This window comes from Salmo trutta, chromosome 29 (genome assembly GCF_901001165.1).
Source record: "Salmo trutta chromosome 29, fSalTru1.1, whole genome shotgun sequence".
Lineage (NCBI taxonomy): Eukaryota > Metazoa > Chordata > Actinopteri > Salmoniformes > Salmonidae > Salmo > Salmo trutta.
Genome location: NC_042985.1, coordinates 19,418,586 through 19,445,502, shown reverse-complemented (window position 1 = coordinate 19,445,502; position 26,917 = coordinate 19,418,586). Strand labels below are relative to the sequence as shown.

The window sequence follows — 26,917 nt, the reverse complement described above, 5'->3', positions numbered from 1 at the left end:
AGCTGAATAGTCTTGAGTCAATAAGTATTTAACACCTTTGTTATAACAAGCCTAAATAAGTTCAGGAGTAAAAATGTGCTCAACAAGTCACAATAAGTTGCATGGACTCACTCTGTGTGCAATAATAGTGTTTAACATTATTTTTTTATGACTACCTCAACTCTGTACCCCACATACATATAATTGTAAGGTCCCTGAATCGAGGAGTGAATTTCAAACGCAGATTCAACCACAAAGCCCAGGGAGGTTTTCCAATGCCTCGCAAAGGGTATCTATTGGTAGGCAGATGTGTTTAAAAAAAATGGAATTAAGATGTTGAATATCCCTTTGAGCATGGTGAAGTTCTTACACTTTGGATGGTGTAAAGGAAGGAAGGAAAACGCTCAGGGATTTCACCATGAGTTTAATGGCTATGATAAGAGAAAACTGAGATGGATCAAGAACATTGTAGTTACTCCACAATACTAACCTAATTGACAGAGTGAAAAGAGGGCAACCTATACAGAATAAAATATTCCAAAACATGTATCCTGTTTGCAATAAGGCACAAACGTAAAACTACAAAAAAATGTGGCAAAGAAACTAACGTAATGTCCTAGATACAAAGCATTATGTTTGGGACAAATCCAACGTCATCGCTGAGTACCACTTCATATTTTCAAGCATGGTGGTGTCTGCATCATGTTATGGGTATGCTTGTCATTAGCAAGGACTAGGGAGTTTATGATCAAAAGAAATGGAATAGAGCAAAGCATAGGTAAAATCCTACAGGAAATCCTTGTTCAGTCTGTTTTCCAACATTCACCTTTCAGCAGGACAATAACCTAAAACACAAGGCCAAATATACACTGGAGTTGCTAACCAAGACAACATTTAATGTTTCTGAGTGGCCTAGTTAGTTTTCACTTAAAGCTCGCCACCATTGGACTCTGGAGCACTGGAAACGCATACTCTGAAGTGATCAATCACGCTTCAACATCTGACAGTCCGACGGATGGGTTTGGCGGATGCCAGGAGAACGTTACCTGCCTCAATGCAACTGTAAGTTTGGTGGAGGAGGAATAATGGTCTGGGGCTGTTTTCCATGGTTCAGGCTAGGTCCCTTAGTTCCAGTGAAGGGAAATCTTAACACTACAGCATACAATGCCATTCTAGACGATTCGATGCTTCCAACTTTGTGGCAACAGTGTGGGGAAGGTCCTTTCTTGTTTCAGCATGACAATGCTGTTAGAATTGTTCTTCCACTTTGACAGAGTATTTTGTGTAGATCATTGACAAAAATATTACAATTAAATCCATTTTAATCCCACTTTGTAACACAACAAAATTTTGAAAAAGTCAAGGGTTGTGACTACTTTCTGAAGGCACTGTACATGAAGTAGCAGTGTGAAATCACTAACACCTGGGAAAAGCATGAACAACCAAAAATAAAATTGGTAGCTTTGCAAAGGGCACTGCTGGGTCATCCACTACTGCATTTCTCAACTGGCAGAGCATTTGGACTGGTGACACACGAGGGAGAGCACACAGGCAGAGAGGCAGTCTCAGCACCATTAGTAGAACAAATATAAAAGAATAGTATACAAAACACTAGTTTTCAATACTTGATATGCCGTTTCATATGTTTTACTGATAGGCCCAACAAAAGCATCAAGAGTTTCATATTTATCTTACTATGTGATCAAATGCATATTTTTCATGTCAACATTGATGGCACACATATCATTTTAGGGTGGTGTGTTAACAATATCTTCAAATGATAGAACATTCTAAATTATTTAATATGCTCACATTCTAACCAGTGTATAAAACAGTCATAACAATAGTCCTAAAATGTTGTGAAAATCAAAAACACTGAACTGCAACTCTGATCAGTATTGCTTTGACGCCACCCATATCACACAGGTTAATAAGAGATTAAATTAATTCAAAACACGGTTCAAGAAATACAAAGGAGGGAAGTGTAGCTTGAACTTGAGAACCATTGTGATTAAAACAATATTAAAAGACAGATGCCTGATGTTTTCTGTATCCTTTCTTAAATCATTTTACAGGCAAGCAATATTTAACAAAAATGGGAGAACAAACCCGAGGATGAGCAGAGGCCAGTTAGTCCTTTGTAGAGCACAAAGTTGAGGTGGCCACAACCACATGTTTTTTTGGACACAGGAGTCAGGGTTGGGCCAATAGCAATGTTTCCACAGCAACCTCAGCAGGTGTGTGGGACAGCAACAGGCAGGACTATGTGAGTGACAGCGGGGTGTACCATTCCTGAGCCAAGGGATGGGCTGGGGGATCAGGCAGGCAGATGAGTTGTCTCGTGCCTACTCCATCTTCTGCTGCAGTTTCTTCTGGAAGCAGACAGGCAGGATTGAGAGTATGGCCAGGACACCTAGCACAATCAGAGAATTCCAGGACACTGCCTCCCCAGCTGTCGTCAGTTTGTACAGTGTTGTACCAGCGTTGATCGCTACAAAGGACGGTGGGGCCACTCCTGACAGTCAGAGATAAGGGAGGAAGTCAGTACTGTAAGACACACAACACATAGCTAAGGCATTCCTAGTCAATCACCAAATATTTCTGTCAAAATGCCAGCGAACGATAAAGGCTTGCGCTCCTTTTTTTATATTGTGTTGAGCTGTTGACCGCAGATGCACTTGATTGCACCGGGTAAGCAAAGTGTTCCGTTTTAACCATTTTGTCTGAAGAGACAAACTCCGCCTACCCGGCCGACCAGCAAATATGAGACAAAATCGAGTGCACCTAAATCGAGTGCACCTGCCCAATCGGATAGCTCAAATCACCGTGGCTGCAGAGTTCCATAACCCTGGCTACAGCCAAGTTTAATAGGCTACTAGCCTATGTAAGATTTAATAACTTTTAAAACCATGACCACAGAGAGACTGTCAGCGAATACAGAAAAGAGCTGCTGTTTTTATGAGTGGGTTCATGTTTAAGTTTATATTCAGCACTGTCACTGTTTTTATTCCACACTATTGCAAAACTCGCTTCTCCGTACTTCCGCTCGGGCTGCAGCTGCAATGAATGAGTAGCCAAGTATCGATAGCCCTGCGTTTTATTTTTATTAGCAGCTCGTCGTGTCGATTTTAATGTCAAGGAATATTTCACATTCTCTGGTCATAGGAGCAACATGAATTTGTGCATGAGGCAGATGCAGTGTGACTCGAGTTTCGCCCTTAAGTGGAAGACTGTGTCCCCTCTCTCTGGTCGGTCTCACCGGAGGAAAGGAAGGAGAGAGCAGGGACCGTGAGAGGCGGTTGGGGAAAACATCTTTTTGACCGGTCATCCAACTCGGAATTCCAAGTCGAGCTGAAGATCACTGACGTCGTGATTTGACCTCGTTGACCATCAGACGCAGGTACCATCAGTCCAGTAAAATCAAAAAGCGAATTATTTAAATTCATGCTCCACAGTGCCTCACAAGTGCTAAACCAACTAAAATGTTTTGTTATCAAAGCTCGAGTTTTGAAATATAATATGGTCTGAGATTAACAATATTGGCAGGCCAAGCATATAGCCAATATGCTGTGATAATGTATTTGGCCTACTGCCCAAACCTCATTCCTACAAAACTGTTTGTGTGAGTTTAATGTAAAACAAAAAAAATCCTGAGCAGTAGATCTCAGCTAGCTTTTTGACTGCGAAAGTGATCTTGACTCAGAAAAGTTTGGTGACCACTGTATTAAATGGTATGAGAGATTCAAAAATAGCTCAGCAATAAAGACAATGCAGCACTATCAACACTGTTTTAAACTGAGAAGGAAATACTGGAGTTTGATATATCTTAGCCTTACCAAAGAAAGTACCAAGGAAGAAGAACCCCAAAGGCACATTGATGATGGGTGAGGTGATGTTGATGAACCAGTTGGGGAGAAAGGGAGTGATCCTCAGAAATATGATGTAATTGATGAGATGATCTCTGTGCTTGTCAACCTGCAATTGAAAACAGATAGCAGAACCTGTCATTCACAGAAAGGCTTGGAGGCTACTAGCCCCCTACTAAGACTCCACTGTTCTGTGGGTGCAGATAGACATGTGGCTGTTACTAAACTGCTAAAAGTTTGCTTGTACTCTCATATCAACAACTTCCTACAATGTTCACGTACCAAATCAACCTGTTTTTCCTTCCAAAAAGGTCTTACCTGCTGGGACCATTTCTGGACTCTCTCTGTCAGGTATCTGTAGACCACTGGTCGCCCCACTAGATAAGACAGCATGTAGCAGAAGGAAGCCCCCAGGCCAGAGCACTGGAAAACACAGTGACAGAGGCAGTATATTTTGTAAACCGAGTCTGGTTTACAGAGTCAAAGTACATTTTGTAAATGTCACCACTATTATTAGTCATAGTTCTCCTTGTGTCCATAGTATACTCACCAGGCAGACGAGGAAAAGAGCCAGGGGGAAGGGGTAGAGATAACCAGACAGGATACTGAGGAAGATGGATCCAGGGATCGCAAATGTCTGGAGGCTGAGTAAGTAGCGTCAAGGAATACAGCACAAGGGTTGAACACACAGCAGTATGTGCACACACACTTGTGGATGCAGTCACAAAAATACACTAAACAAAAATATAAAAACGCAAGATGCAACAATTTCTAATATTTTGTGGCCTGAGGAATGCTGTCCCACTCCTCTTCAATGACTGTGTGAAGTTGCTGGATATTGGCAGGAACTGGAACACGCTGTCGTACACAAATCCAGAGCATCCCAAACATGCTCAAGGCAACACATCCCAGACAGTGGCTGGGGCCTGGTCAGCTGGTCCAGTCCTTGTGTTGTTAGCACATGCTGGCCAGCGCACAGACACTATACATTAATATGTGCCAAGACAGTGGAGGGGAAAGAGATTAGGCAAACTAGCAGAGGAAGCAGGGTAGAAAACATCAGGCATGATACTGCATTTGTATTCATAGTTTATACTGTGTAGTGTTTATTAATCAAAATAAATGTGCTCTGAAGATGGATGATGTTTACATATGAGGTGGTACCATAACATGCATCGGATCATGTTTTCCTCCTCTTTTATAGAGGATAATTCTATCTGCCCGTAATGTCTGTCTGAAGTACAATTGACAAAGCTGGAACAGTTTATATATTGCAAATACCTGTGGGTGGAAAGGAAGTCCTTAGAACCTACTGTACTGATAAAGTTTAACTGTAAGTTTAACTGCATGTCCATGTCTGCATTAATCTGTCTTCTCCTGTCATAAAATGAAGGAAAATGTACTGCACTCTGTGGTTGCTGTGAACACACAAGAATTGCCTGAATTAATACTCAAGGATCAAAGCCCACTATACCCCCACCTCCTACTTTTCCAGAGGCAAGCCCATGCCTTTACTTTGGCCTTGGTTTGGCTGGCTGCTTTGTTCAAAGGAAATAATGAATGAGAGAGGGAGACCGAGCAGGCGAGAGCCAGGTAGGGGAGATTAGGGATGATACAATCAACAGGCCCATCACAGAGTAACAAAAGCCTGTCTTGGTCCGCTTCCCAGTCTGTCGCTCTCCTCTGCTGACCCACTGGATTACATAGGGGGCCTCGCAGATATGATGCATGTTGAAACAGCTAATAAGTATGTAACTCAAGCCTCCAAAAGTTTACAACTTTGCAATACATTTACTACCCAAAAGGATACAAGATATAGGTGGTAAAGTAGGCTACTAACACTTGGGTGTAGTAGGCATCCTTATATTTGGAAAGTACAGTGCCCAAGGCTTTGGCATCATCCATATCTTTGGGGATTTTAATAGTAGCCATCTCATCACTGAAATGAAAAAACGTGGATATGAATTCACCATCATACAATGTTGTGGATAAATAAAAATGTGTCTGAATCTGTGTGCAAGGGCTTTGACACTTACAGAAACAGAGAAATTAAAACGTGACCGTCTCTATTGGAGTGTGACATACTAGGCTGTAGACAATTTAAATCAAATGGTTCTCATCATTAGCTGTGATAATCATTGATAACAGGCTCCTATATATCTGTAATAGTCAGATTTCCGAAAAGCCTTTACATGGTGATACTTTCTTTGTTCTCTATTCGGAGGTCCCAGGTATCTTCTAAACTCTGATGGCTCGTTGCAGGGGAATGTTTGAATTGAGAAAATGCTCTGTTATAAAATCATATCCATTTTTGCTCCATAAAATAATCCATCAAGGGTTATCACAGCTAATGATGAGAACCATTTGAATGAAATTATTTAACTTGGCTGGTGAATGCCATTTGGTAGGCTGTTTCACAAAAGTTACAAATGTTGTACAAAAGTAACTCTTTGTACATGGGTCGGCTTGCTGGAAAGATAAATGAAAAGAACAATTACTCGTTGAGCTCTGGGAAATTCCTGTACACTAGGTACATGACAGAAGCAGCGCAGGTGAAGATAGACAGCAGGATGAGGAGAGACATGCGAGCTGAGCCTCCTCCAGTGTATTGAGTCTCTGTGGAGAGGGGAGTAGCTAAGTTATATAGCACACAGTCAGCAAATGAAAGATATCTTGATAAGCCTCTATTCTTCTGTAACAACAGCAGTAAGCCTCATGTAATGTCTTGCTTCACTTTGCATCACTTGTTGTTCTAGTTCCTGGTTGATTTCCCCAGAGTACATGAAGCATGTTATGTAGTCAAACCACTCAAGATATATAATCCTTGAAACTGACCAAATATGTTCCTCATCAAAGTTAGAATACATCTGCCTATGTTATCACATGACTCCAAGCTTATCTGTTTATTTAAATAAAAAGGTTCAATTAAAAAAAAGTATAAATAAAGTGTGTATTGTGTAACATCCTGTTATGAGAATTGTGTTGCTCCATCTATATAAGAATAACATTACATGGTTAGCCTACTAATATTTTCCTGACTTCATCCAAGTAGTTCTGTCATTGACACTGATTAACATTAGTAACTTAACGTCAAACTGGGTATGGCCCCTGACAGTGGCTGGATAGATAGCAAGCTACTAAGTTACTAACCTGATCATGTGAATTTCAACCAAAGATACTGGTAACTAACCCATTTTGTCTGTGCTTCAACTCCGTCATACCGCCACCAGCCTTGAAAGCAAGCAACTTCTAATTCTTGATAATCAGCTGTGAGTTAGCTAACGCTGACTGACAACAGCATATCCGCATTTCACAATCATCTGGCTGGGCATCAAGCCGGCTAGCGAGACGTTTACCACATCATATAAACAGTAATGTATCTTAACGTTAGCTAATCAATTAGAAGAACAGAAGTAAATTAGCTAGCTATACTAGCCAGTTAGCCGGAATAGCAAGCTATACTAGCCAGTTAGCCGGAATAGCAACTTCGTTAGCTATACATACCTTTGAGGGTTTGTGCCTCGTTAAATTTTGTCTTCGGTCCCTCGTGTAACGTTACTGACGAAACACTATCGGCCTCTCGTCTTTCTCTTCGTTTCTTGGCCATGTCCGCTTATTAAATTAAGATATCGATCTAGCTACACCGACCTCGGGTGTAATACACCGGGCTTCTGTCAAAGTTGAAAGTAAGAGACGAGAGACCACTTTGCCAACCGGCGACCAGCAAATTGACACATTCCCACAACCTTTCACCTTTTCTGAGTTTGTTTCTCTACCTTTTCCCCACAGTGCCACCATGGGGCACCCTGTATTTCCAAAGCAATGTTACAGCAGCACAGAGTTGAGTGTTTATATAGTATATTATTGTCGTTTTTACAGTAGCAGTAATATTAGTAGCTTTCATTTATGTGACTAGGTTTTGAGTACAACATCTAGATGTTGTTCTCTGATGTTATGATGTCATCCAAATCATCATGAAAGATGGTGCTGAAAACTTCAAATCTACTAGCCAACTGCAATGACATGCTTTCCATTTTCATAATATTTTGTTCTCATTATCAGCAGTGTCTTTATTTACTGACTGTAAGACAGCGTGAGAGAGATATCACACATGTAAAACTACAACTCCTAGAGTGCAATAGTTCGAAGCGGATGTTCGTGTTGGAGAAATTTGGCGCTGATCTATCCGGGTACTTCATTCACTTCTTCCTTTCGCGCCGGTAACTGAAGAGCCGTGCGTCCATGTGCGCATTGACTGGGAATTCATAGACCACAGAAATACTGAATCCGAGCAATATCAGATTTAGCTATGGATCCTAACGTATTGATCGAGGCCCTTCGGGGTACCATGGACCCAAACTTGCGTGAGGCCGCGGAGAGACAGCTGAACGAGGTAAAGACTTGTGATGGTGGTGGTTGTGGCGCGGATCGGGCCTCTTCTGTTGTGTCACACATCAAAGATGGAATGGAGTCCTCCTAGCTTGTGGCTATGGGAGACCAGAGTCAGTCCAGAACTTTGACAGATCAGATATTCTCTTCGACATATGTATTCACCGAAACGTATCAGACTTTTGACGTGTACTGTCAAAGTTTCGAATTATATTTTAACGTTAAGATCGGCAACTCCAAGCGAATCCACCCCGTATACCCGCAGCTGGTTCTTTAAAAACGTGCGGGAAGTTAGCATTAGCTTCCTTGATAATTAGCTGCTAGCTACGCAGTAAAAAGGCTTGCTGGACGATGCTTGCTTTTGGCCTAGTTGATGTATCATGTTTGAATCGTTGGAAAGACAAATTATGCCATTTAATACCAGTTTTGTCTAAACTAACAAAATCGTGCGATCTAGTATACGAATGTAGCTAGCGTCGGCTAAAAGTTTTAAAATCTGTGATAGCAAGTTTGCTAAGTGGCTCACGTGTCAGGTGTTTTTTTTTATTTTACTGCTGACATTGCCCTGCACAGCAGTAGCGCTAACTAGCTAGCCCGTTAAATTTAGATAGCTAACTAAACTAGTTGGTCACCAATCGGACGAATTGACAGGTGTAACGTTAGTTAGGAAAGTATGGTGATAAAAGCTTGATTATCAATATAAATGCATGTCTAATATGGGAGTAGCTAATGTTAGATTATTATTTAGCTTGCTGGCGTTGCCTTTCATGAACGTAGCTAACTAGCAAGCTAACTGATATTTGCTAACTAGCTAGGTAGGTTTGATTTATCGAACGCTAGTTAACTTGCAAGATGTAAAGAATAGCAATAATTATTAATAATAGCTACGCATTTAATAAAGGGTGTAGTAACGGGGCAAACGTTTTGTTTGTACGTCATTTGTGAAAGCCAAAGGGAAAAGTGAATGTTCGCTGGCTAGCGCTACGTTAGCAACCTTTTGCGGCTAGCGTAACATCAATTATATTGAGTCATTCGATGAGCTGTCCGCGTGCGCAGGTTCTTTCGCTAATGTTAGCTAGATATTTTATTTGGTAAGGTTATGTGCAACATGGCCTATTATCATTGTCTAGATGTCGACTTTTCATGTAAAATGTAGACGTGCCATAGATAACTAACATATACGGACGGCGTGAATGCTGTCATGGTCACATAGTTAGCCATGTTTCGCTCGCGACGTGAAAAGCTAGCTATTAGGAATAAGTCTCTCTTGGGTAATTGTCAAGTATACTCTGGTCTGTTATCGACTATGCTATCCTTAGAACAATATATATACGGTGTTGTCATGTAACTGGGGTTTGAGTGAACTTTAAGTCGAGTTGTTATGTCTGTGATATGTACATATTGTGTATAATCATTTCGGACGTATTGTTAGCTAACTTTAGTTTTATACGAGTAGGCCTAGCAAGGCTCAAAAAATAAAATGTACAACTTCACTCAACAATCTGAGGTAGTTGTTTTGTTTTTCGTGACATCAGAATATACGAAGTAAAGAATTTCTATCCACAGAACAAGAATGTGCAGTTGGGTTGTTAGATCTGAGTCATGTGTGGTATCCAGGGAGAGGTCTCGTAGTGCATTATCTATAGGGGGGGGAGGCTATTTTTCCTTGCTTACGTTTGACTCATCTGAAGCAGTTAAGCCTGAACAGTATTCACTTAATATAGCAAGTGATGTAAGGATGGGTGGGGCAAAGCATTGAGACCCATTTTCATTCACTCTTATGTGATCAATGATTCTGGAAAAAGTATGCTGCACTCTTGTGAATACTGGATATCTTAAGTTTTATCATTATTAGTTAGTGTCTAGAGAATAGGGAGAGGTGAACACTCACTGTTTGATGCAGATGCTGCAGTCTCAAATGACCGCCTGGATGTTGGCCAGAGTCTGGACAGGCCATGTGGAGGTCTGCATTCCTTTGATGTGTGTTTTATGGGGGGGGGGGGGGGTTACATTATATAATGTACCTGTTGCATCATAGGTTTGGCATCCTTGAGTAGCTGTATGTGTATTAGCTACAGCTAATGGAGCTCCATGCCTCAATATAATGGTTATATGGCATTACTGTCGTCATTCAATCAATCAAATGTATTTATAAAGCCCTTTTTACATCAGCCAATGTCACAAAGTGCTATACAGAAACAAAGCCTACAACCCCAAACAGCAAGCAATGCAGACAAAGAAGCATGGTGGCTAGGAAAAACTCCCTAAAAAGGAAGAAACCTAGAGAGGAACCAGGCTCTGAGGGGTGGCCAGGCCTCTTCTGGCAGTGCCAGGTGGAGATTATAACAGTACATGGCCAAGATGATCAAACGTTCATAGATGACCAGTAGGGTCAAATAATAATAATCACAGTGGTTGTACAGTGTGCAACAAGTCAGCACTTCAGGAGTAAATGTCAGTTGGCTTTTCATAGCCGGTCATACAGAGTTAGAGACAGCAGGTGTGGTAGAGAGAGTTGGAAACACCTGTTCTGGGACAAGGTAGCACATCCGGTGAACAGGTCAGGGTTCCGTAGCCGCAGGCAGAACAGTTGAAACTGGAGCAGCAGCATGACCAGGTGTACTGGGGACAGCAAGGAGTCATCACTCCAGATATAGCACACCGACACAAACTTTTGCAGCATTGTCATGTAATTTGCTTGTCAAGGAATCAAGAGGAATGCCATGCCACACTTTTGCTTACTTGCAAATAGTACATGGTAGACTTATATCAATTCCCTAAAAAACAGGCACTGTCTGTATTATCCCTCATTGTGAATAGTTTAAGTTCAGCCATTTAAGCCTATACATCCAAATGAATAAAGCATATACATCCAAATAAACAAGGCAGGCACAGTGATTATACCCAGGTAAAATGGAAAAATTCTCTTGCTTTTAATTTTTTTTTTGTCTGCAGCTGGTAAGACAAACACATGGTTCTTGTTAAATGGCTAAAGATGTATGTTATACACTGTTTGTTTTGCTGATATGTAGGTCAAATACACATCAGTGTTTGATATTCATGCATCCTTTCCTGCTTTCATTTACAGGGTCACACCCAGGTGAATTTTGTGTCAGCTCTGCTGCAAGTCACCATGTCTGATCAGTTAGATTTGCCCGTCAGACAAGCAGGTGAGTTTCAGAGGATGGGTAGATGTTATTATTATGATGCTGTGGGGCGGGGTTCTGGGCTCTCTTGCAGATGGAAATTCACCGGAACTGAAAGTTGAGAAAAGTATCTACAACTGTAGCTCAAATGAACTGAGCACGCTTTCTCAAAGATGACCCATGCCCTGACTGCCACAGCTCCCACACTGATGACACCAGTCATATTGTGAAGACTGACCAATTTCCCATGAACTTCTACATTTGTTCATCAAGATACACACATGATAGAAAGAGAAGAAAGGTGTTTTTGTTGTATATGATGCAATCTTTATTATGCTACCTTTGCAGGTTATTTTATCCTGTCCTACGGCATTGAGATTTCACACTTCTTTTAGTCTGCTAGGGAGCTCTAGTGAAATCTATAATTGCTTGGTCTGGACAGTCTGTTTAGTCATTGATACAGCCTCCTTTATTATAAAATAACATTCCACACGTTTGAGATGCTCTGTGTGAGGGACCGTTCATAGTAGAGGTCGACCGATTAATCGGAATGACCGAGTTCAAGTTGTCATAACAATCGGACATCGGTATTTTTGGACACCGATTTGGCCGATTTTAATGTATTATTTTGCCCCCCAAAAAATACACCTTTTATTTAACTATCCAAGTCGGTTAAGAACACATTCTTATTCTCAATGACGGCCTAGAAACGGTTGGTTAACTGCCTTGTTCAGGGGAAGAACGACAGAATTTTTTACCTTGTCAGCTTGGGATTCAATCTTGCAGCCTTACAGTTAACTAGTCCAACGCTCTAACCACCTGCCTTACATTGCACTCCACGAGGAGCCTGCCTGTTACGCGAATGCAGTAAGAAGCCAAGGTAAGTTGCTAGCTAGCATTAAACTTATCTTATAAAAAACAATCATTCAATCATAATCACTAGTTAACTACACATGGTTGATGATATTACTAGTTTATCTAGCGTGTCCTGCGTTGCATATAATCGATGCGGTGCGCATTCGCGAAAAAGGACTGGCGTTGCTCCATCATGTACCTAACCATAAACATCAATGCCTTTTTTAATATCAATACACAAGTATATATTTTTAAACCAGCATATTTAGTTAATATTGCCTGCTAACAAGAATTTATTTTAACTAGGAAAATTGTGTCACTTCTCTTGCAACAGAGTCAGGGTATATGCAGCAGTTTGGGCCGCCTGGCTCGTTGTGAACTGTGTGAAGACTATTTCTTCCTAACAAAGACAGCCAACTTCGCCAAATGGGGGATGATTTAACAAAAGCACATTTCCGAAAAAAGCATAATCGTTGCATGACTGTACCTAACCATAAACATCAATGCCTTTCTTAAAATCAATACACGAAGTATATATTTTTAAACCTGCATATTTAGCTAAAAAAAATCCAGGTTAGCAGGCAATATTAAGCAGGGGAAATTGTGTCACTTCTCTTGCGTTCATTGCACGCAGAGTCAGGGTATATGCAACCGTTTGGGCCGCCTGGCTCGTTGCGAACTAATTTGCCAGAATTTTACGTAATTATGACATAACATTGAAGGTTGTGCAATGTAACAGGAATATTTAGACTTAGGAATGCCACCCGTTAGATAAAATACGGAACGGTTCCGTATTTCACTGAAAGAATAAACGTTTTGTTTTCGAGATGATAGTTTCCGGATTCGACCATATTAATGACCTATGGCTCGTCATTTTGTTTTATGTTATAATTAAGTCTATGATTTGATAGAGCAGTCTGACTGAGCGGTGGTAGGCACCAGCAGGCTCGTAAGCATTCATTCAAACAGCACTTTCGTGCATTTTGCCAGCAGCTCTTCGCAATGCTTCAAGCATTGCGCTGTTTATGACTTCAAGCCTGTCAACTCCCGAGATTAGGCTGATGTAACAGATGTGAAATGGCTAGCTAGTTAGTGGGGTGCGCGCTAATAGCGTTTCAAACGTCACTCGCTCTGAGACTTGGAGTAGTTGTTCCCCTTGCTCTACATGGGTAACGCTGCTTCGAGGGTGGCTGTTGTCGATGTGTTCCCGGTTCGAGCCCAGGTAGGAGCGAGGAGAGGGACGGAAGCTATACTGTTACACTGGCAATACTAAAGTGCCTATAAGAACATCCAATAGTCAAAGGTATATGAAATACAAATCGTATAGAGAGAAATAGTCCTATAATAACTACAACCTAAAACTTCTTACCTCGGAATATTGAAGACTCATGTTAAAAGGAACCACCAGCTTTCATATGTTCTGAGCAAGGAACTTTAACATTAGCTTTCTTTCATGGCACATATTGCACTTTTACTTTCTTCAACACTTTGTTTTTGCATTATTTAAACCAAATTTAACATGTTTCATTATTTATTTGAGGCTAAATTGATTTTATTGATGTAATATTAAGTTAAATAAGTGTTCATTCAGTATTGTTGTAATTGTCATTATTACAAAGAAAGAAAAAAAATAGTCTGATTAATCTGTATCGGCTTTTTTTGGGGGGGTCCTCCTATAATCGGTATCGGCGTTGAAAAATCATAATCGGTCGACCTCTAGTTCATAGCCTGTCCATGTGTCACACATGCCTCTGGTAATGATGTGCAATTATATGGTAGGACGATCTGCTCTTGATCAGTGGCATATTTGACTTTTATTACATTTAAAAAGTGTGCAGTCCTCAGGTGGCTGCCAGACAGCCTGTCATTTTCAACCTGCTGCTAACCTCCACAGGAGCATATTAAATTGTGTTCACCCATAGAACATGATACTATCTTGCAACTTTGTCAGTTCTTATACATTGTAGTTTGCTTCAACAACACAATAGTAATGTGACTGCCTGGAGGAAGGTCTATGTGGCTGCAGCCCATCCTGCCTTATGCATTGGGTGCTAATCTGTGTGCCTTTTGTCAAACAGATGACCTGGATATTTCTAGACAAACCTCCAGGAACTGGTGTGTTGAGCAGGAATGCTATCCTCCTTGTGACTGTGCTATTTGTCCTGCTGCACCTGACTCCGATTCAGACCGATTGCATTAAGTTAATGCAGCTGCAGTGGTGGCATGGGCTAGATCATATCTGGCATGCCATTGGGTAACATATGCTTAAAAGTTGGCTTGGCACCTCTCCCCAGGAGAGCCAAAGGAACTTCACAGTCAGCACTTTGGCCCGAAGTGCCGTGGTAATGAGGCTCATTTGCTGTAATCTGACACGCAAAGGGAGGAGCTAAGCGATTCCGTCACCAGCTAGCAGGCACATGCCTGGGATTCCCATAAAGGCAGTGAGATCAGACCCAGGTCCCTCTCCTATTGAGGACAAATGCCCTCCTGCTTATGACAGATAATAGCATTTCTTTTGTCATGGTTTGTTTTTTCAAACCTGTCACACTGATATTATAGGCAATTGCATTATTTGCAATTTCAGGAATCATCTATTCCCTGCCTCCATGTGTGGGCTAGGGGGATGTTGAGTCTTGTTGTGTCAGCACTGACTGGCAGGATTATGACTCCCCAGCCAGCAGCACGGCGATCACATCTGTGTCAGCAGTCTGTCTGACCCCCCCTGTCCACCGCCTCGCCTGCCCCCTATCCACCGCCTCACCCTGCCTGCAAGCCACTGACCTCAGATGCTCCATTGTGGCTCTGTAGACCAATTCACACCCGTACTCCAAATTCAGACTCACTGAGCTACAACACGAGAGGGAGAACTATTGCAAACCCCTAACTAAATTACACTTTTACACCTCTGTTCTATGACTCACTCAAGGAATTAGGCCTCTTTCTGCTGCTCTGCTCTGATTTTATCAGTTGAAGATGGAGGCAGAGATGTGAGCTGTAATTTCAGGGGGCAGATAGATTAATATTTGAGTGACTCCTTGCTTGGATGGGGAGTGCTAATGAACAGGACCATGCTAGTGTGTTGGGACTGAGAGGTGTGGACTCTTAAAGGGGCCTAAAAGCACTCCTCTTACTCCCCCGGCCGACTGCTACTCCCTCTCAGCCTGAGCACATGAGAGGAGTCACAGTGAATGTGCTGGTCATGAGATCCACTGCTGCTGCTATCTAGGCTGATGGACTCTTTCACACCGCCCAATGTCACACTGTCTCTCACTAACAATTTAGAGATCTCCCTGATGTAAAGGGATTTTAAAGAGACGTGGAGAATATTGTGCCACTTTAACCAGCTGCAATTCCTTAGGAATTGAAAGTGTTAAATTTAAACCTAATGATCAAAGAAGATTTTACTTCAATACCATAACATTTGCATTAATTAAATCTAAGTGGGTGGAATACCAGCTGTACATTAAGCCTGCCTTAGAATTACATAGAGTGTATTCGGAAGTATTCAGACCCCTCCCGTTTCCACATTTTGTTATCTAACAGCCTTATTCTAAAATGCATTAAATAAAAACATTTCCTCAGCAATCTACACACAATGCCCCATAATGACAAAGCAAAAACAGGTTTTTAGAAATGTATGCAATTTCATAAAACTTATTTACATAAATATTCGAACCCTTTGCTAGGAGACTCAAAATTGAGCTCAGGTGCATCCGGTTTCCATTGCTCATCCTTGATGTTTCTACAACTTGATTGGAGTCCACCTGTGGTAAATTCAATTGATTGGACATGATTTGGAAAGGCACACCTGTCTATATAAGGTTCCACAGTTGACAGTGCATGTCAGAGCAAAAACTAAGCCATGAGGTCGAAGGAATTGTCTGTAGAGCTGCGAGACAGGATTGTGTCGAGGCACAGATCTGGGGAAGGGTACCAAAACATTTCTGCAGCATTGAAGGTCCCCAAGAACACAGTGGCCTCAATCATTCTTAAATGGAACAAGTTTGGAACCACCAAGACTCTTCCTAGAGCTGGCCGCCCGGCCAAACTGAACAATCGGGGGAGAAGGGCCTTGGTCAGGGAGGTGACCAAAAACCCGTTGGTCACTCTGACAGAGCCCTAGAGTTCCTCTGTGGAGATGGGAGAACCTTCCAGAAGGACAACCATCTCTGCAGCACTCCTTTATGGTAGCTTGGCCTGACGGAAGCCACTCGTCAGTAAAAGGCACATGGCCGCCCGCTTGGAGTTTGCCAAAAAGGACCTAAAGGACTCCCAGACCATGAGAAACATAAGATTCTCTGCTCTGATGAAACAAGATTGAACTCTTTGATACCAGACAATAGCTGTGCAGCGACACTCCCCATCCAAACTGACAGCTTGAGAGGATCTGCAGAGAAGAATGGGAGAAACTCCCCAAATACATGTGCCAAGCTTGTCATACCAAATAAGACTCCAGGCTGTAATCGCTGCCAAAGGTGCATCAACAAAGTACTGAGTAAAGGGTCTGAATACTAATGTAAATGGGATATTTCAGTTAATTTATTTCAAATATTATTTTATTTTTTGTCATTATGGTGTATTTTGAAGGGGGTACTATATTAATCAATTTTGGAATAAGGCTGGGATGTAACAGTGGGAAAAGTTAAAGGGTCTGAATACTTCCCGAATGCACTGTATGTAATCCATTTTTAATAGGATCTCTAAGAAGCCTGTTTTATATTCAGTCAGTTGATGGTCCCCCTCTCCCTTCCCTAGGGGTGATCTACCTGAAGAACATGGTGACCCAGCACTGGAGCGAGGGGGACGGCACCAGCACGGAGACGCCTGTCAATAACATCCCAGAGGAGGACAGGCAGTTCATTCGTGACAACATCGTGGAGGCCATCATCCACTCCCCCGAGCGCATCAGGTAACCGACCGCCCTGTGGCTGCTCAGCTCACTGCACAGCGCCGGCAGAGGGGGGATGGGGTAGAGGTAGCTCGGATCAACCAAATTGTCTTCCAACCATTCTCCGCTCTCTTTAACCCTTCAGAGTGCAGCTGACAACATGCATCCACCACATGATTAAACACGACTACCCCGGCAAGTGGACGGCCATCGTGGACAAGATTGGCTTCTACCTGCAGTCAGATAACAGCGCCGGTTGGCTGGGCATCCTGCTCTGCCTCTACCAGCTGGTTAAAAACTACGAGTAAGGACTCGTTGTTTTAGAGTGACCATGTTTGTGTCCCAACCATTTAGGGAATGGGGTGCCATTTGGGACAGAGACCGTATTATAGAGCTGTTTGCTTTGTCTTCGGGTGGCTGATGTTTCTGATTGTGTGTTTGACAGGTACAAGAAGCCGGATGAGCGCAGTCCTCTGGTGGCGGCCATGCAGATCTTCATGCCCATGCTGAAGGACCGCTTCATCCAGCTGCTCCCTGACCCCTCCAGTGAATCTGTCCTGGTGCAAAAACAGATCTTCAAGATCCTCTACGCCCTCTTCCAGGTACTACTGACCACTTCCTTCACTCTCACCTTCTTAGAAGTTAAGTGTATATATTAGTCTGTGTTGATTGTATAGGGAGTGTAGGGTACTTGTCTAAATGTGGATGTATAGCTGTAGTGTCCAGTTATTTAGCTACTCCTTCCATAATACTGGTTTTGGAGATGGTCGATTATGATTGTCCTGTAGGAGTGGGAGGGCTGAGGACCATCTGGTCCATGTGGGCTGCTTCTTCTGCTGGCTGTGATGTCACTGTCATGTGGGCCACTGGGCAAGACCTGTACCCCATCAGCATGCCAGACTGCTCTGCTGTCTAATGTCCATTGGAACGACGACAAAGCTTTTTGAATTGAATAGACGGTTTCTCCTTTTCTCTGTCCACAGTATAACCTCCCCCTGGAGCTGATCAACCGACAGAACCTGACGGAGTGGATGGAGATCCTGAAGACAGTGGTGGACAGAGACGTGCCTCCGGTGAGGGCAGATTTACTGTGGTAGGGCAAGGAGGGAGCACATAGGTTGACTATGCAAATCAAGTAGCTCCCAAACAGATTAGCTGTAGTTTGTTTGCTTTATTTTATTGCTGCTAGTTGAAACAAAGCTTATTTATTTTTATATATATATATTTTTTTCCCTTGTCTGTGCCCCACAGGAGACCTTGCAGGTGGATGAGGACGAGAGACCTGAGCTGCCCTGGTGGAAGTGTAAGAAATGGGCCCTCCACATCCTGGCCAGGCTCTTTGAGAGGTAAGCCTACACAACCCACCCCAGCACACTGTCACTGATTCTACACTGAGTGTACAAAACATTAGGAACACCTGCTTTTTCCATGAGACTGACCAGGTGAAAGTGATAATCCCTTAATGATGTCACTTATCACCTGTCTGGTGGATGGATTCTCTTGGCAAAGGATTCTCTTGGCTCGCTAACAGGGATGTAAACAAATGTGTGCGCAAAATTGGATAAACTTTTTGTGCATATGGAAAATGTCTGGGATCTTTAATTTCAGCTCATGAAACATGGGACCAAGACTATACATGTTGTGTTTATTTTTTGGTTCAGTGTATATTAACCTGTGAAAGCATCTTTAAACCCCTCTCAGGTATGGCAGCCCAGGCAACACTACCAAAGAGTACACAGAGTTTGCCGATCTCTTCCTCAAGGGATACGCAGTGGCAGCACAACAGGTGAGAGGCCAAGGCCGCTCTTGGCTTTGTCTGAGCTGAAAGATGTGTGATGCGTGACTGTGATTGACTGAGGGACAGAAGGTTGCCTTTTAGCTGTGTCTGTCTGCATTGGAGTCTGATCTCAACCCAAGGGAACTGATCTGTCTGTAGGTGCTGCTGAAGGTCTTATATCAGTACAAGGAGAAGCAATACGTGGCTCCCAGAGTCCTCCAGCAGACACTCAACTATATTAACCAGGGAATCGCACACGCTGTCACCTGGAAGAACCTGAAGCCACATATCCAGGGTATCATTCAGGACGTGGTTTTCCCCCTCATGTGCTACACGGACAGTGACCAGGAGTTGTGGGAGGAGGACCCATACGAGTACATTCGCATGAAGTTTGGTAAGCACCATTCTTGTTTTTGGCAATCAGAGAAATATTCCGTGGTGTTTGTCATCCCGAAGGAATGTCCTGGAATCGGAGAGACTGCCTGGAAGTGATCAGTTAAAATATTTAACTGTGTAAAGCTATTCTAACAAACCAATGCAATGTGCCATCTGATCTGCTGACTCTCTCTGTCCTGTCTCAGATGTGTTCGAGGATTTCATCTCTCCCACCACGGCCGCCCAGACCCTGCTCTTCACCTCCTGCAACAAGAGGAAAGAAGTGAGTTGTGGTTCTGATTTGCAAGCTGAGTCCTCCTGGTCCTGGCACGGTCAACAGCCAGCCATGATGTGATCCTGGTTCCATCCCAAATGGCACCCCATTCCCAATATAGTGCACTACTTTTTCCATTTTTTTTCACCCAGAGCCCTGGTCAAAAGTAGTGCACTATATTGGGAATGGGGTGCCATTTGGGATGCATTCCCTCTATGGCCAAGTGCCTTTTTTTTTTTCTTCTTTTTTTTTTTTTACTGGCCTCACTCCTGCCCTTATTTATGGCCTGGCCCACTCCTCCTTCCTGCCCGGCCCTGCTGTGGCTCTCATTAGCGCCCTGTTGCTCCAACAACGGTACAGAGCTGTTGGAACCGGTCTGTGGACGCGTCGAGCCAGGAGAACACTGGAAAACACAGGAGCATAGCTGGAAGAAAGCACTACTTTAGTTGCTGTAGCTCCTTAGTCAGATGTGTTATGTATTACGGCTTTCTTTCTGTTCTAAATGTAGGTGTTGTTTTAGCATGGATGTAGTTCTATTCTGTTTTGGCTGTGGGTGAACGGGGTGTGTGGTGCCTGTCCATGTTACGTGCTGCCGTCTGGCTGTGTCTTACAGTCTGTGCGGCAGTGCTCACTCCACACCTGCAGCCATAGAGCCACTGGAGATCATAGTACTGACCTGTTACGTCTCTGACTCCTCACCACGGGCCAGCCTCCATACTCTCCCACAAACTCTCCTGGTCTGCATCTCAAATGGCACCCTTTTCCCTACATAGTGCACTACCCCATGGGCCCTGGTCAAAAGTAGTGCAATATACATGGATTAGGGTGCCATTTGGGACATATCAAAGGTGCTTGATGTTAATGTTAAGCAGTTAGCCAGGATACACAGAGAAGCAGCACATTTGACCCTATGCATTTCTTTATTCTCTAGGTTCTTCAGAAGACCATGGGCTTCTGTTATCAGATCCTCACTGAGCCCACCTCTGACCCCAGGAAGAAGGATGGAGCGCTGCACATGATTGGCTCTCTGGCTGAAATCCTGCTCAAGGTGATTAATCGAACACCATCTGCTGTCTCCTCTTTTCTAGTTGACCTTTGGTCTGACCAGATACTCATCAGATGAGGTAGCTGACTCGGCATGTAACTATTTTGCCAATTTGTTTTATTACTTAAGTTTACTTTATGGATCCCACTTGGCAGTCAAATATATTAATGAAATTCATGGTTAACAAAAATGCATTTTTCTTCCTCTCCCCCCCAAACAGAAAAAGGTCTATAAAGACCAGATGGAGTTCATGCTGCAGAACCACGTCTTCACTCTGTTCCGCAGTGAGCTGGGCTATATGAGAGCCAGAGTAAGTGTCACGTTGCCAGATCATTCTGGTCCAGGGCTCACGTGGGGAGAAGGGGAGAGCATGTGTATCAAGAATATTAATGACAATGATTTGGTAAAACACCAGTGCTTTCTGCAAGTTCTGCTTTCCCTCATTGCAGTGGCTTTTCAACTCTTCACATCTTGATTGTTCTAGATGGAAATTCTAGGTTTAGGAGAATTCGGCAAAAGTATAGCCCGTTTGTTCTGGTGTTTCCCCATAGGCCTGTTGGGTCCTGCATTACTTCTGTGAGGTCAAGTTTAAGAGTGACCAGAACCTGCAGACAGCTCTGGAGCTGACCCGCCTCTGCCTGATCAACGACAACGAGATGCCTGTTAAAGTGGAGGCAGCCATCGCCCTGCAGGTTCTCATCAGCAACCAGGAGAAAGGTAGCTAGCTATCTCTTCACTGTCAGACTCAGAAACACACCATAGGTGTATATGGAGTCTTTGCTGTATAACATTAATAGTTATGCTCTTCTTGAATCCAAATGATATAGCTGATTATTACTAAGTGCTCCTCTGTCATGTTTTTCCTCTTTCCTAGCCAAAGAGTATATCACTCCCTTCATCCGGCCTGTGATGCAGGCCCTCCTGCACATTGTGCGTGAAACGGAGAACGATGACCTCACTAACGTCATCCAGAAGATGATCTGCGAGTACAGCGAAGAGGTCACGCCCATCGCTGTGGAGATGACACAGCACTTGGTGAGGAGTGTGTGCGCTCAGTACCTGACTCATAAAAAGGCCCTGCGCAGGAAGTCGTCTTCCTTTGATCAGTTTACGGTTCCGTTTGTCAGCCATGGAGAGAGGAAATAAGGTCCAATTACCATCTCTCCTAGTTCCATGTTGGTCTGGTTTTAAAGACCCTGCTCTCAGGGAAACCCACTTATGGCTGTTATTCCCGTCTCTACTCAGGCGATGACCTTCAACCAGGTCATCCAGACAGGGCCTGACGAGGAGGGAGGGGACGACAAGGCGGTGACAGCCATGGGCATCCTCAACACTATCGACACACTGCTCAGTGTGGTGGAGGACCACAAAGAGGTGAGTACAGCCATGGTGTCCTGTCCAGGGGGTGTACTTGTACATTAAGCTGCCTCACGCTACAGAAACAGGATGTGGGCTCCTGCCCTATTGGCCATTCTGGTTCGGACAGGGCATATTTACTTACAGCCATTCAACCAAACACCCACTCAGTACAGCAGCTTCCCTCCCAGCTACAGTCATAGTGCTGCCTGCCAACACACTTCCAGCTGCCCACCCGCTCCTGGAAACACGCTGTTCTCTCTTCAAAGTGCCTTGCAGGCTAATGCCTCTAGAAATAGCACTGTGGCGCTCTGCCCGTACGTCCGCTGACGCACAGGACCGTGGCGCTTGGAACCAGCCAAACCAGCAAATGTTGGTCAACAGTTAGATATGTCTTCTTGGTATACTACTCATGGTCGTTGGCTGTGTAAAGTAAAGCGATCAGCTGTTGACTTGTGTTTTTATCAGTGTGCCTACCCACAGGTATTTGGTTTTCTGGAAATGACTTGCACAATGAAGTGATCAAATCTACTCTTGCAGCACCACATGTATGTTCATGGTGAATCTCGTGTGTGTGTGTGTGTGTGTGTGTGTGTGTGTGTGTTCCAGTGCTCTAACTAAATGAATGGGGTTTCTGTTTTAGATCACCCAGCAGCTGGAGGGTATATGTCTGCAGGTGATTGGCACCGTCCTGCAGCAGCACGTCCTGGGTAAGTCTTCCTTGCTCTTCCTGTCCCACCACATTCCAACCGGGTCCTCCCGTCTCTCTGACACGCGCAAGTGGGTGAGGTGCCTAGAGTCATTTACGTGACTGGCTCACTCTGGGGGTTGTCCTATATTTACCTCTGACACCCAGCCTGTGTGTGTGTGTGTTGATTTTCAGAGTTCTACGAGGAGATCCTGTCTCTGGCCCACAGCCTGACCTGCCAGCAGGTGTCCCCACAGATGTGGCAGCTCCTCCCCTTGGTGTTCGAGGTCTTCCAGCAGGATGGCTTTGACTACTTCACAGGTATACTGCTTACCAACCTGCTAGTCTCAACGTTGCCTGTTATGGTGATTTGACTATTATATAGACACACACTATATTAAATGGGGAATGTGACTCCATTTCAGACATGATGCCTCTCCTTCACAACTACGTCACGGTTGACACAGACACTCTCCTGTCTGACACTAAATACCTGGAGATAATCTACAGCATGTGCAAGAAGGTACAGTAACTTACAGCCGCTGTGCAATGTGTTCACACATATTGGTTGTGTGTATTTTTGCTGGTGTGAACAGGTTGATAATCTGTTGTCCATGCAGGTTCTGACTGGTGATCCAGGTGAGGATCCAGAGTGTCATGCAGCCAAGCTGTTGGAGGTGGTTATTCTGCAGTGCAAAGGACGTGGAATTGATCAGGTAAGCGTCTGGCTTCTACACTAAATCTTGTATGGCTACGACAGTATTCAATCTTATTTAAGTGTGTTGAATATCAAAGTAACTGCTTTTGAGAAGCACTGTACTATACATTCACATTTGACTTTCTTTGCCGCTCCTGCAGGTTGTTCCTTTGTTTGTGGCGGCTGCGCTGGAGAGGCTGACGAGGGAGGTGAAGACCAGTGAGCTGAGGACCATGTGTCTGCAAGTGGCCATCGCAGCCCTGTACTACAGCCCCCCTCTGCTGCTCAACACCCTGGAGAACCTGCGCTTCCCAAACAACACTGAGCCCATCACCAACCACTTTATCTCCCAGTGGCTCAAAGACGTTGACTGCTTCCTGGGGTAAGACCATGAAAGATGCTCATGTTTAATATATTTACAGCTCGTCTGGTTTCTATGGTCCCCCATATAGTTTGATATCAAATAGAGAAAAAACATGTGCAGTAAGATATATTTTATGTTATTCCCCAGGCTCCACGATAGGAAGATCTGTGTGCTTGGCCTGTGTGCTCTCATTGACTTGGAGCAGAGGCCCCAGGCTGTCAACCAGGTGGCCGGCCAACTGCTTCCCGCAGCCATCCTGCTCTTCAACGGCCTCAAGAGGGCCTACGCCTGTCAAGCAGAGAATGAGAATGAGGATGAAGATGATGATGAAGATGGAGAGGAGGATGAGGAGAATGGTACAGCATTTTTTATTTTTTTATTTAACTAGGCAAGTCAGTTAAACAAATTCTTATTTACAAGGAACAGTGGGTTAATTGCCTTGTTCAGCAGCGGAACGACAGATTTTTACCTTGTCAGCTCGGGGATTCGATCGGTTACTGGCCCAACACTCTAACCACTAGGCTACCTGCCACCCCAAATTTGTGCTATCCTCTGGAATTTGTGCTGTCCCATTGTCACGCCCTTATTTAATCTTCCTACTATAGTAAATAGATAAGATACAGCTGCAAGGAGCACTTCATTGGTAGATGTTTTTGAGTTATGTTAGTCGATTGATCAGTAATAAATTAATCCATTGTGACTTTCCTCAGTCGAGCTGGGCAGTGATGAGGATGACATTGATGAGGAGGGCCAGGAGTACTTGGAGATGCTGGCCAAGCATGCAGGAGAGGATGGGGATGATGAGGACTGGGATGAGGATGACGCAGAGGAGACTGCACTGGAGGGCTACACTACAGCTGTAGACGATGAAGACAACCTGGTGGATGAATACCAGATCTTCAAGGCCATACTACAGAGTAAGGAGACCACCTTTCAGGCACACAAAGCTAGTGATGGGTCGTCAAGTTAAGGACACAAATTTGATATAAACAGTGAATAAGTGTTTACACTCAATCAATAATATTACGAAACATATTTGTGAGGCCTGTTATTTACAGTGCATTATTAGTACAAGCTCTTCAGTGATGATACGATGAGTCGGAACGGGACACTGTCTGTGGTCACTGGGTCAGGGTCACGTTCTGTGTCTCTGGGTTCAGTTCCCCACAGCAGCGTGTTCTTCAGTTGAAGACATTGAGGCATTTGTTTAAAAACACAATACAAATGAGATCTCGGTATTGAAGATATGAATGCAATATGTTGCATTTTTTTTATGCTTAAGTGTAATTCCTACCTAAAAGGGGAGGGAAAAAACAACTGTTTTTCTCCAACTCAGATATCCAGACCCGTGACCCAGCATGGTACCAGGCACTCACACAAACCCTTGATGAGGAACAAGGAAAACACCTTCATGACATTGGCACACTTGCAGACCAGAGACGGGCAGCACATGGTAAGTAAATGTATCCCCGTCATACAATTAGACAGCTGTTAATTTTTATTTAATCGTTTTAATTTCATAGGAAATAAAAACTTTCCATGTTTGGCCTGTTGTATAATTGCCCTATTTTCTTCATTCTAGAATCCAAAATGATCGAGAAGCACGGCGGATACAAGTTCACAGTGCCAGAAGTGGTGCCAACTAATTTCAACTTTGGAGGCAACGCTCCAGGAATGAATTGAGTCATCCCTTCTCCCTTTTATTACTCTGACTGATTGTAGTGAAGTGAAAAAAGCTTGTGTTGTTCCCTTAACTAGTGGTTCCAGAACTGGTTCTTCTCACTGACTCTTCAATCTGACTATCAAATTGGAAATAGCACCAGAAGAAGTGGGAAGGCAACCAAATGCAACAAATGGCTGGGAAAACAAACCAAGAACTTGAGCTTGAAGCAAGAGAAAAAGAAGCTCTAAACAACATTGTCTTCTGGGATCCAATGTGGAGGATACTAGGACGGGGACTTCCTTTTTTTTTCTTCCCACTTAAACAAAACGGGAGGGCTTAACAATTTGAAATTGATAACGGGACTAAATGTTTCATCATTTTCACTGTTTTGGCCAAAAGGCAGTGCGTGATAAGATTATACCTCTGGCAGTAGTGTTGTCTACATTATTTTCTGCATTAACAAATTCTCATGTTTGTTATGTGTATATACAAGCCAAGGTTCTTGATTTTTAAGTAGCCTTGCAAAAACAACCAGAGGCATTTGTAAGGTGTCAAGTGTATTCATATGTAGCATATTGGATACTTCATAGCACTATGTGATGCCTGATCTCTGTAAATTAATGACTAGCACTTTCATATTGTTCAGGTCTCCTAGCCTTCTGTATCAGACTGCAATTTTTAAATCAATTAAGACCATTTAAAACACAAACTGCTGTAACTTTGGTTACGGTGTAGAATAATGAGTGGCATCACTTTGCTGCTAAAGTGGAAACATTCTTGATTCCTAAAAACGAATGCTCTTGGTGTTCAGTTTCGATACAAGACGTGTTGTGAGCACTGAAAGTCAATTGGATACTTCCTTGAAGCATGTACAATTGGACTTGATCGTGAAGGTCTCAAGCATTTGGTTGGTGTATGGATGAACCATATATATATATATATACACCAATATATTAAAAAAGTTAAGTTGGATTGCATGCATTTGACTGTTTACTAACAGCTACACAGTTGTGCACTCGGTCATTTGATTTGGAGCCTATATTTGAGTGAATGTCTGTATACTCTGTCAGATCAGGTGATATGTAACTATGCTGCCAGCTAATTATAATTCTAGTTCATTTGCTACTACGGGTTCGAAGGGTGTCATGTCCTCCTTGATCACTCCCAGAGCTTTAAAGTGTCTACATTATCAGTGACCGATATAACTGCATACTGCGCAGCACGATATAGACGATAGAACGTGGCCATAAACTTGCTTCAAACTGCATACCGTTTTCCTGGATCTGGGTAGTTTCAATTAACAGACACTGCTGGCTAATGTCAATGTATATAAAATGCATTACAAATACCCTTGAGTTTGATTCAACTGCATTGCCCACATTACCTCGCTCAACTTTAGGCTACCATGAGGCTTTGCGGTTCCAAAATGGCTGTGTCCAACTTCGAAAACGTTTTTTAGGATTCTATATTTGTTTCTTGTGCAGAACGAACAGCAAAAATAAGAAGTATAATAACATAGGTGAAGTGAAATATTTTATTGGAAACCGCTGGAATT

The 26,917-nt window shown here is 43.3% G+C and overlaps 2 protein-coding genes and 1 non-coding gene across 6 annotated transcripts; 2 read left to right on the top strand and 1 right to left on the bottom strand.

Moving 5' to 3' along the window:
* Positions 1–1,604: 1,604 nt before the first annotated feature.
* Positions 1,605–7,606, bottom strand: LOC115167070 (transmembrane protein 41B). Of its 4 annotated transcripts, none has more exons than XM_029721123.1 (7): positions 7,350–7,606; positions 6,344–6,461; positions 5,656–5,784; positions 4,396–4,489; positions 4,164–4,268; positions 3,816–3,954; positions 1,605–2,351 (listed from the first exon to the last, which is right to left on the bottom strand). In XM_029721123.1, the coding sequence occupies exons 1-7, from the start codon at positions 7,450–7,452 to the stop codon at positions 2,242–2,244; spliced, it is 798 nt and encodes a 265-aa protein (XP_029576983.1). In that variant the 5' UTR covers positions 7,453–7,606; the 3' UTR covers positions 1,605–2,241. The 4 variants fall into 4 exon arrangements, with proteins under 4 accessions (XP_029576983.1, XP_029576984.1, XP_029576982.1 ...); XM_029721124.1 differs by having other exon boundaries at positions 1,605–2,348; XM_029721122.1 differs by having other exon boundaries at positions 1,605–2,494; positions 7,350–7,605.
* Positions 7,607–8,036: 430 nt separating this feature from the next.
* On the top strand, positions 8,037–26,710 carry LOC115167068 (importin-7). The gene is made up of 24 exons (XM_029721117.1): positions 8,037–8,238; positions 11,323–11,404; positions 16,991–17,144; positions 17,269–17,427; positions 17,569–17,725; positions 18,107–18,196; positions 18,375–18,469; positions 18,825–18,909; positions 19,060–19,294; positions 19,482–19,558; positions 20,481–20,597; positions 20,815–20,904; positions 21,146–21,311; positions 21,469–21,629; positions 21,840–21,968; positions 22,594–22,660; positions 22,834–22,959; positions 23,064–23,161; positions 23,259–23,354; positions 23,497–23,717; positions 23,847–24,055; positions 24,410–24,616; positions 25,036–25,152; positions 25,282–26,710. Exons 1-24 carry the CDS (start codon positions 8,155–8,157, stop codon positions 25,380–25,382), a joined length of 3,123 nt encoding a protein of 1,040 aa, XP_029576977.1. The 5' UTR covers positions 8,037–8,154; the 3' UTR covers positions 25,383–26,710.
* On the top strand, positions 20,102–20,279 carry LOC115167764 (small nucleolar RNA SNORA23). The gene has a single exon (XR_003870562.1). It is a non-coding gene; the product is annotated as a small nucleolar RNA SNORA23 (small nucleolar RNA).
* Positions 26,711–26,917: the final 207 nt, after the last annotated feature.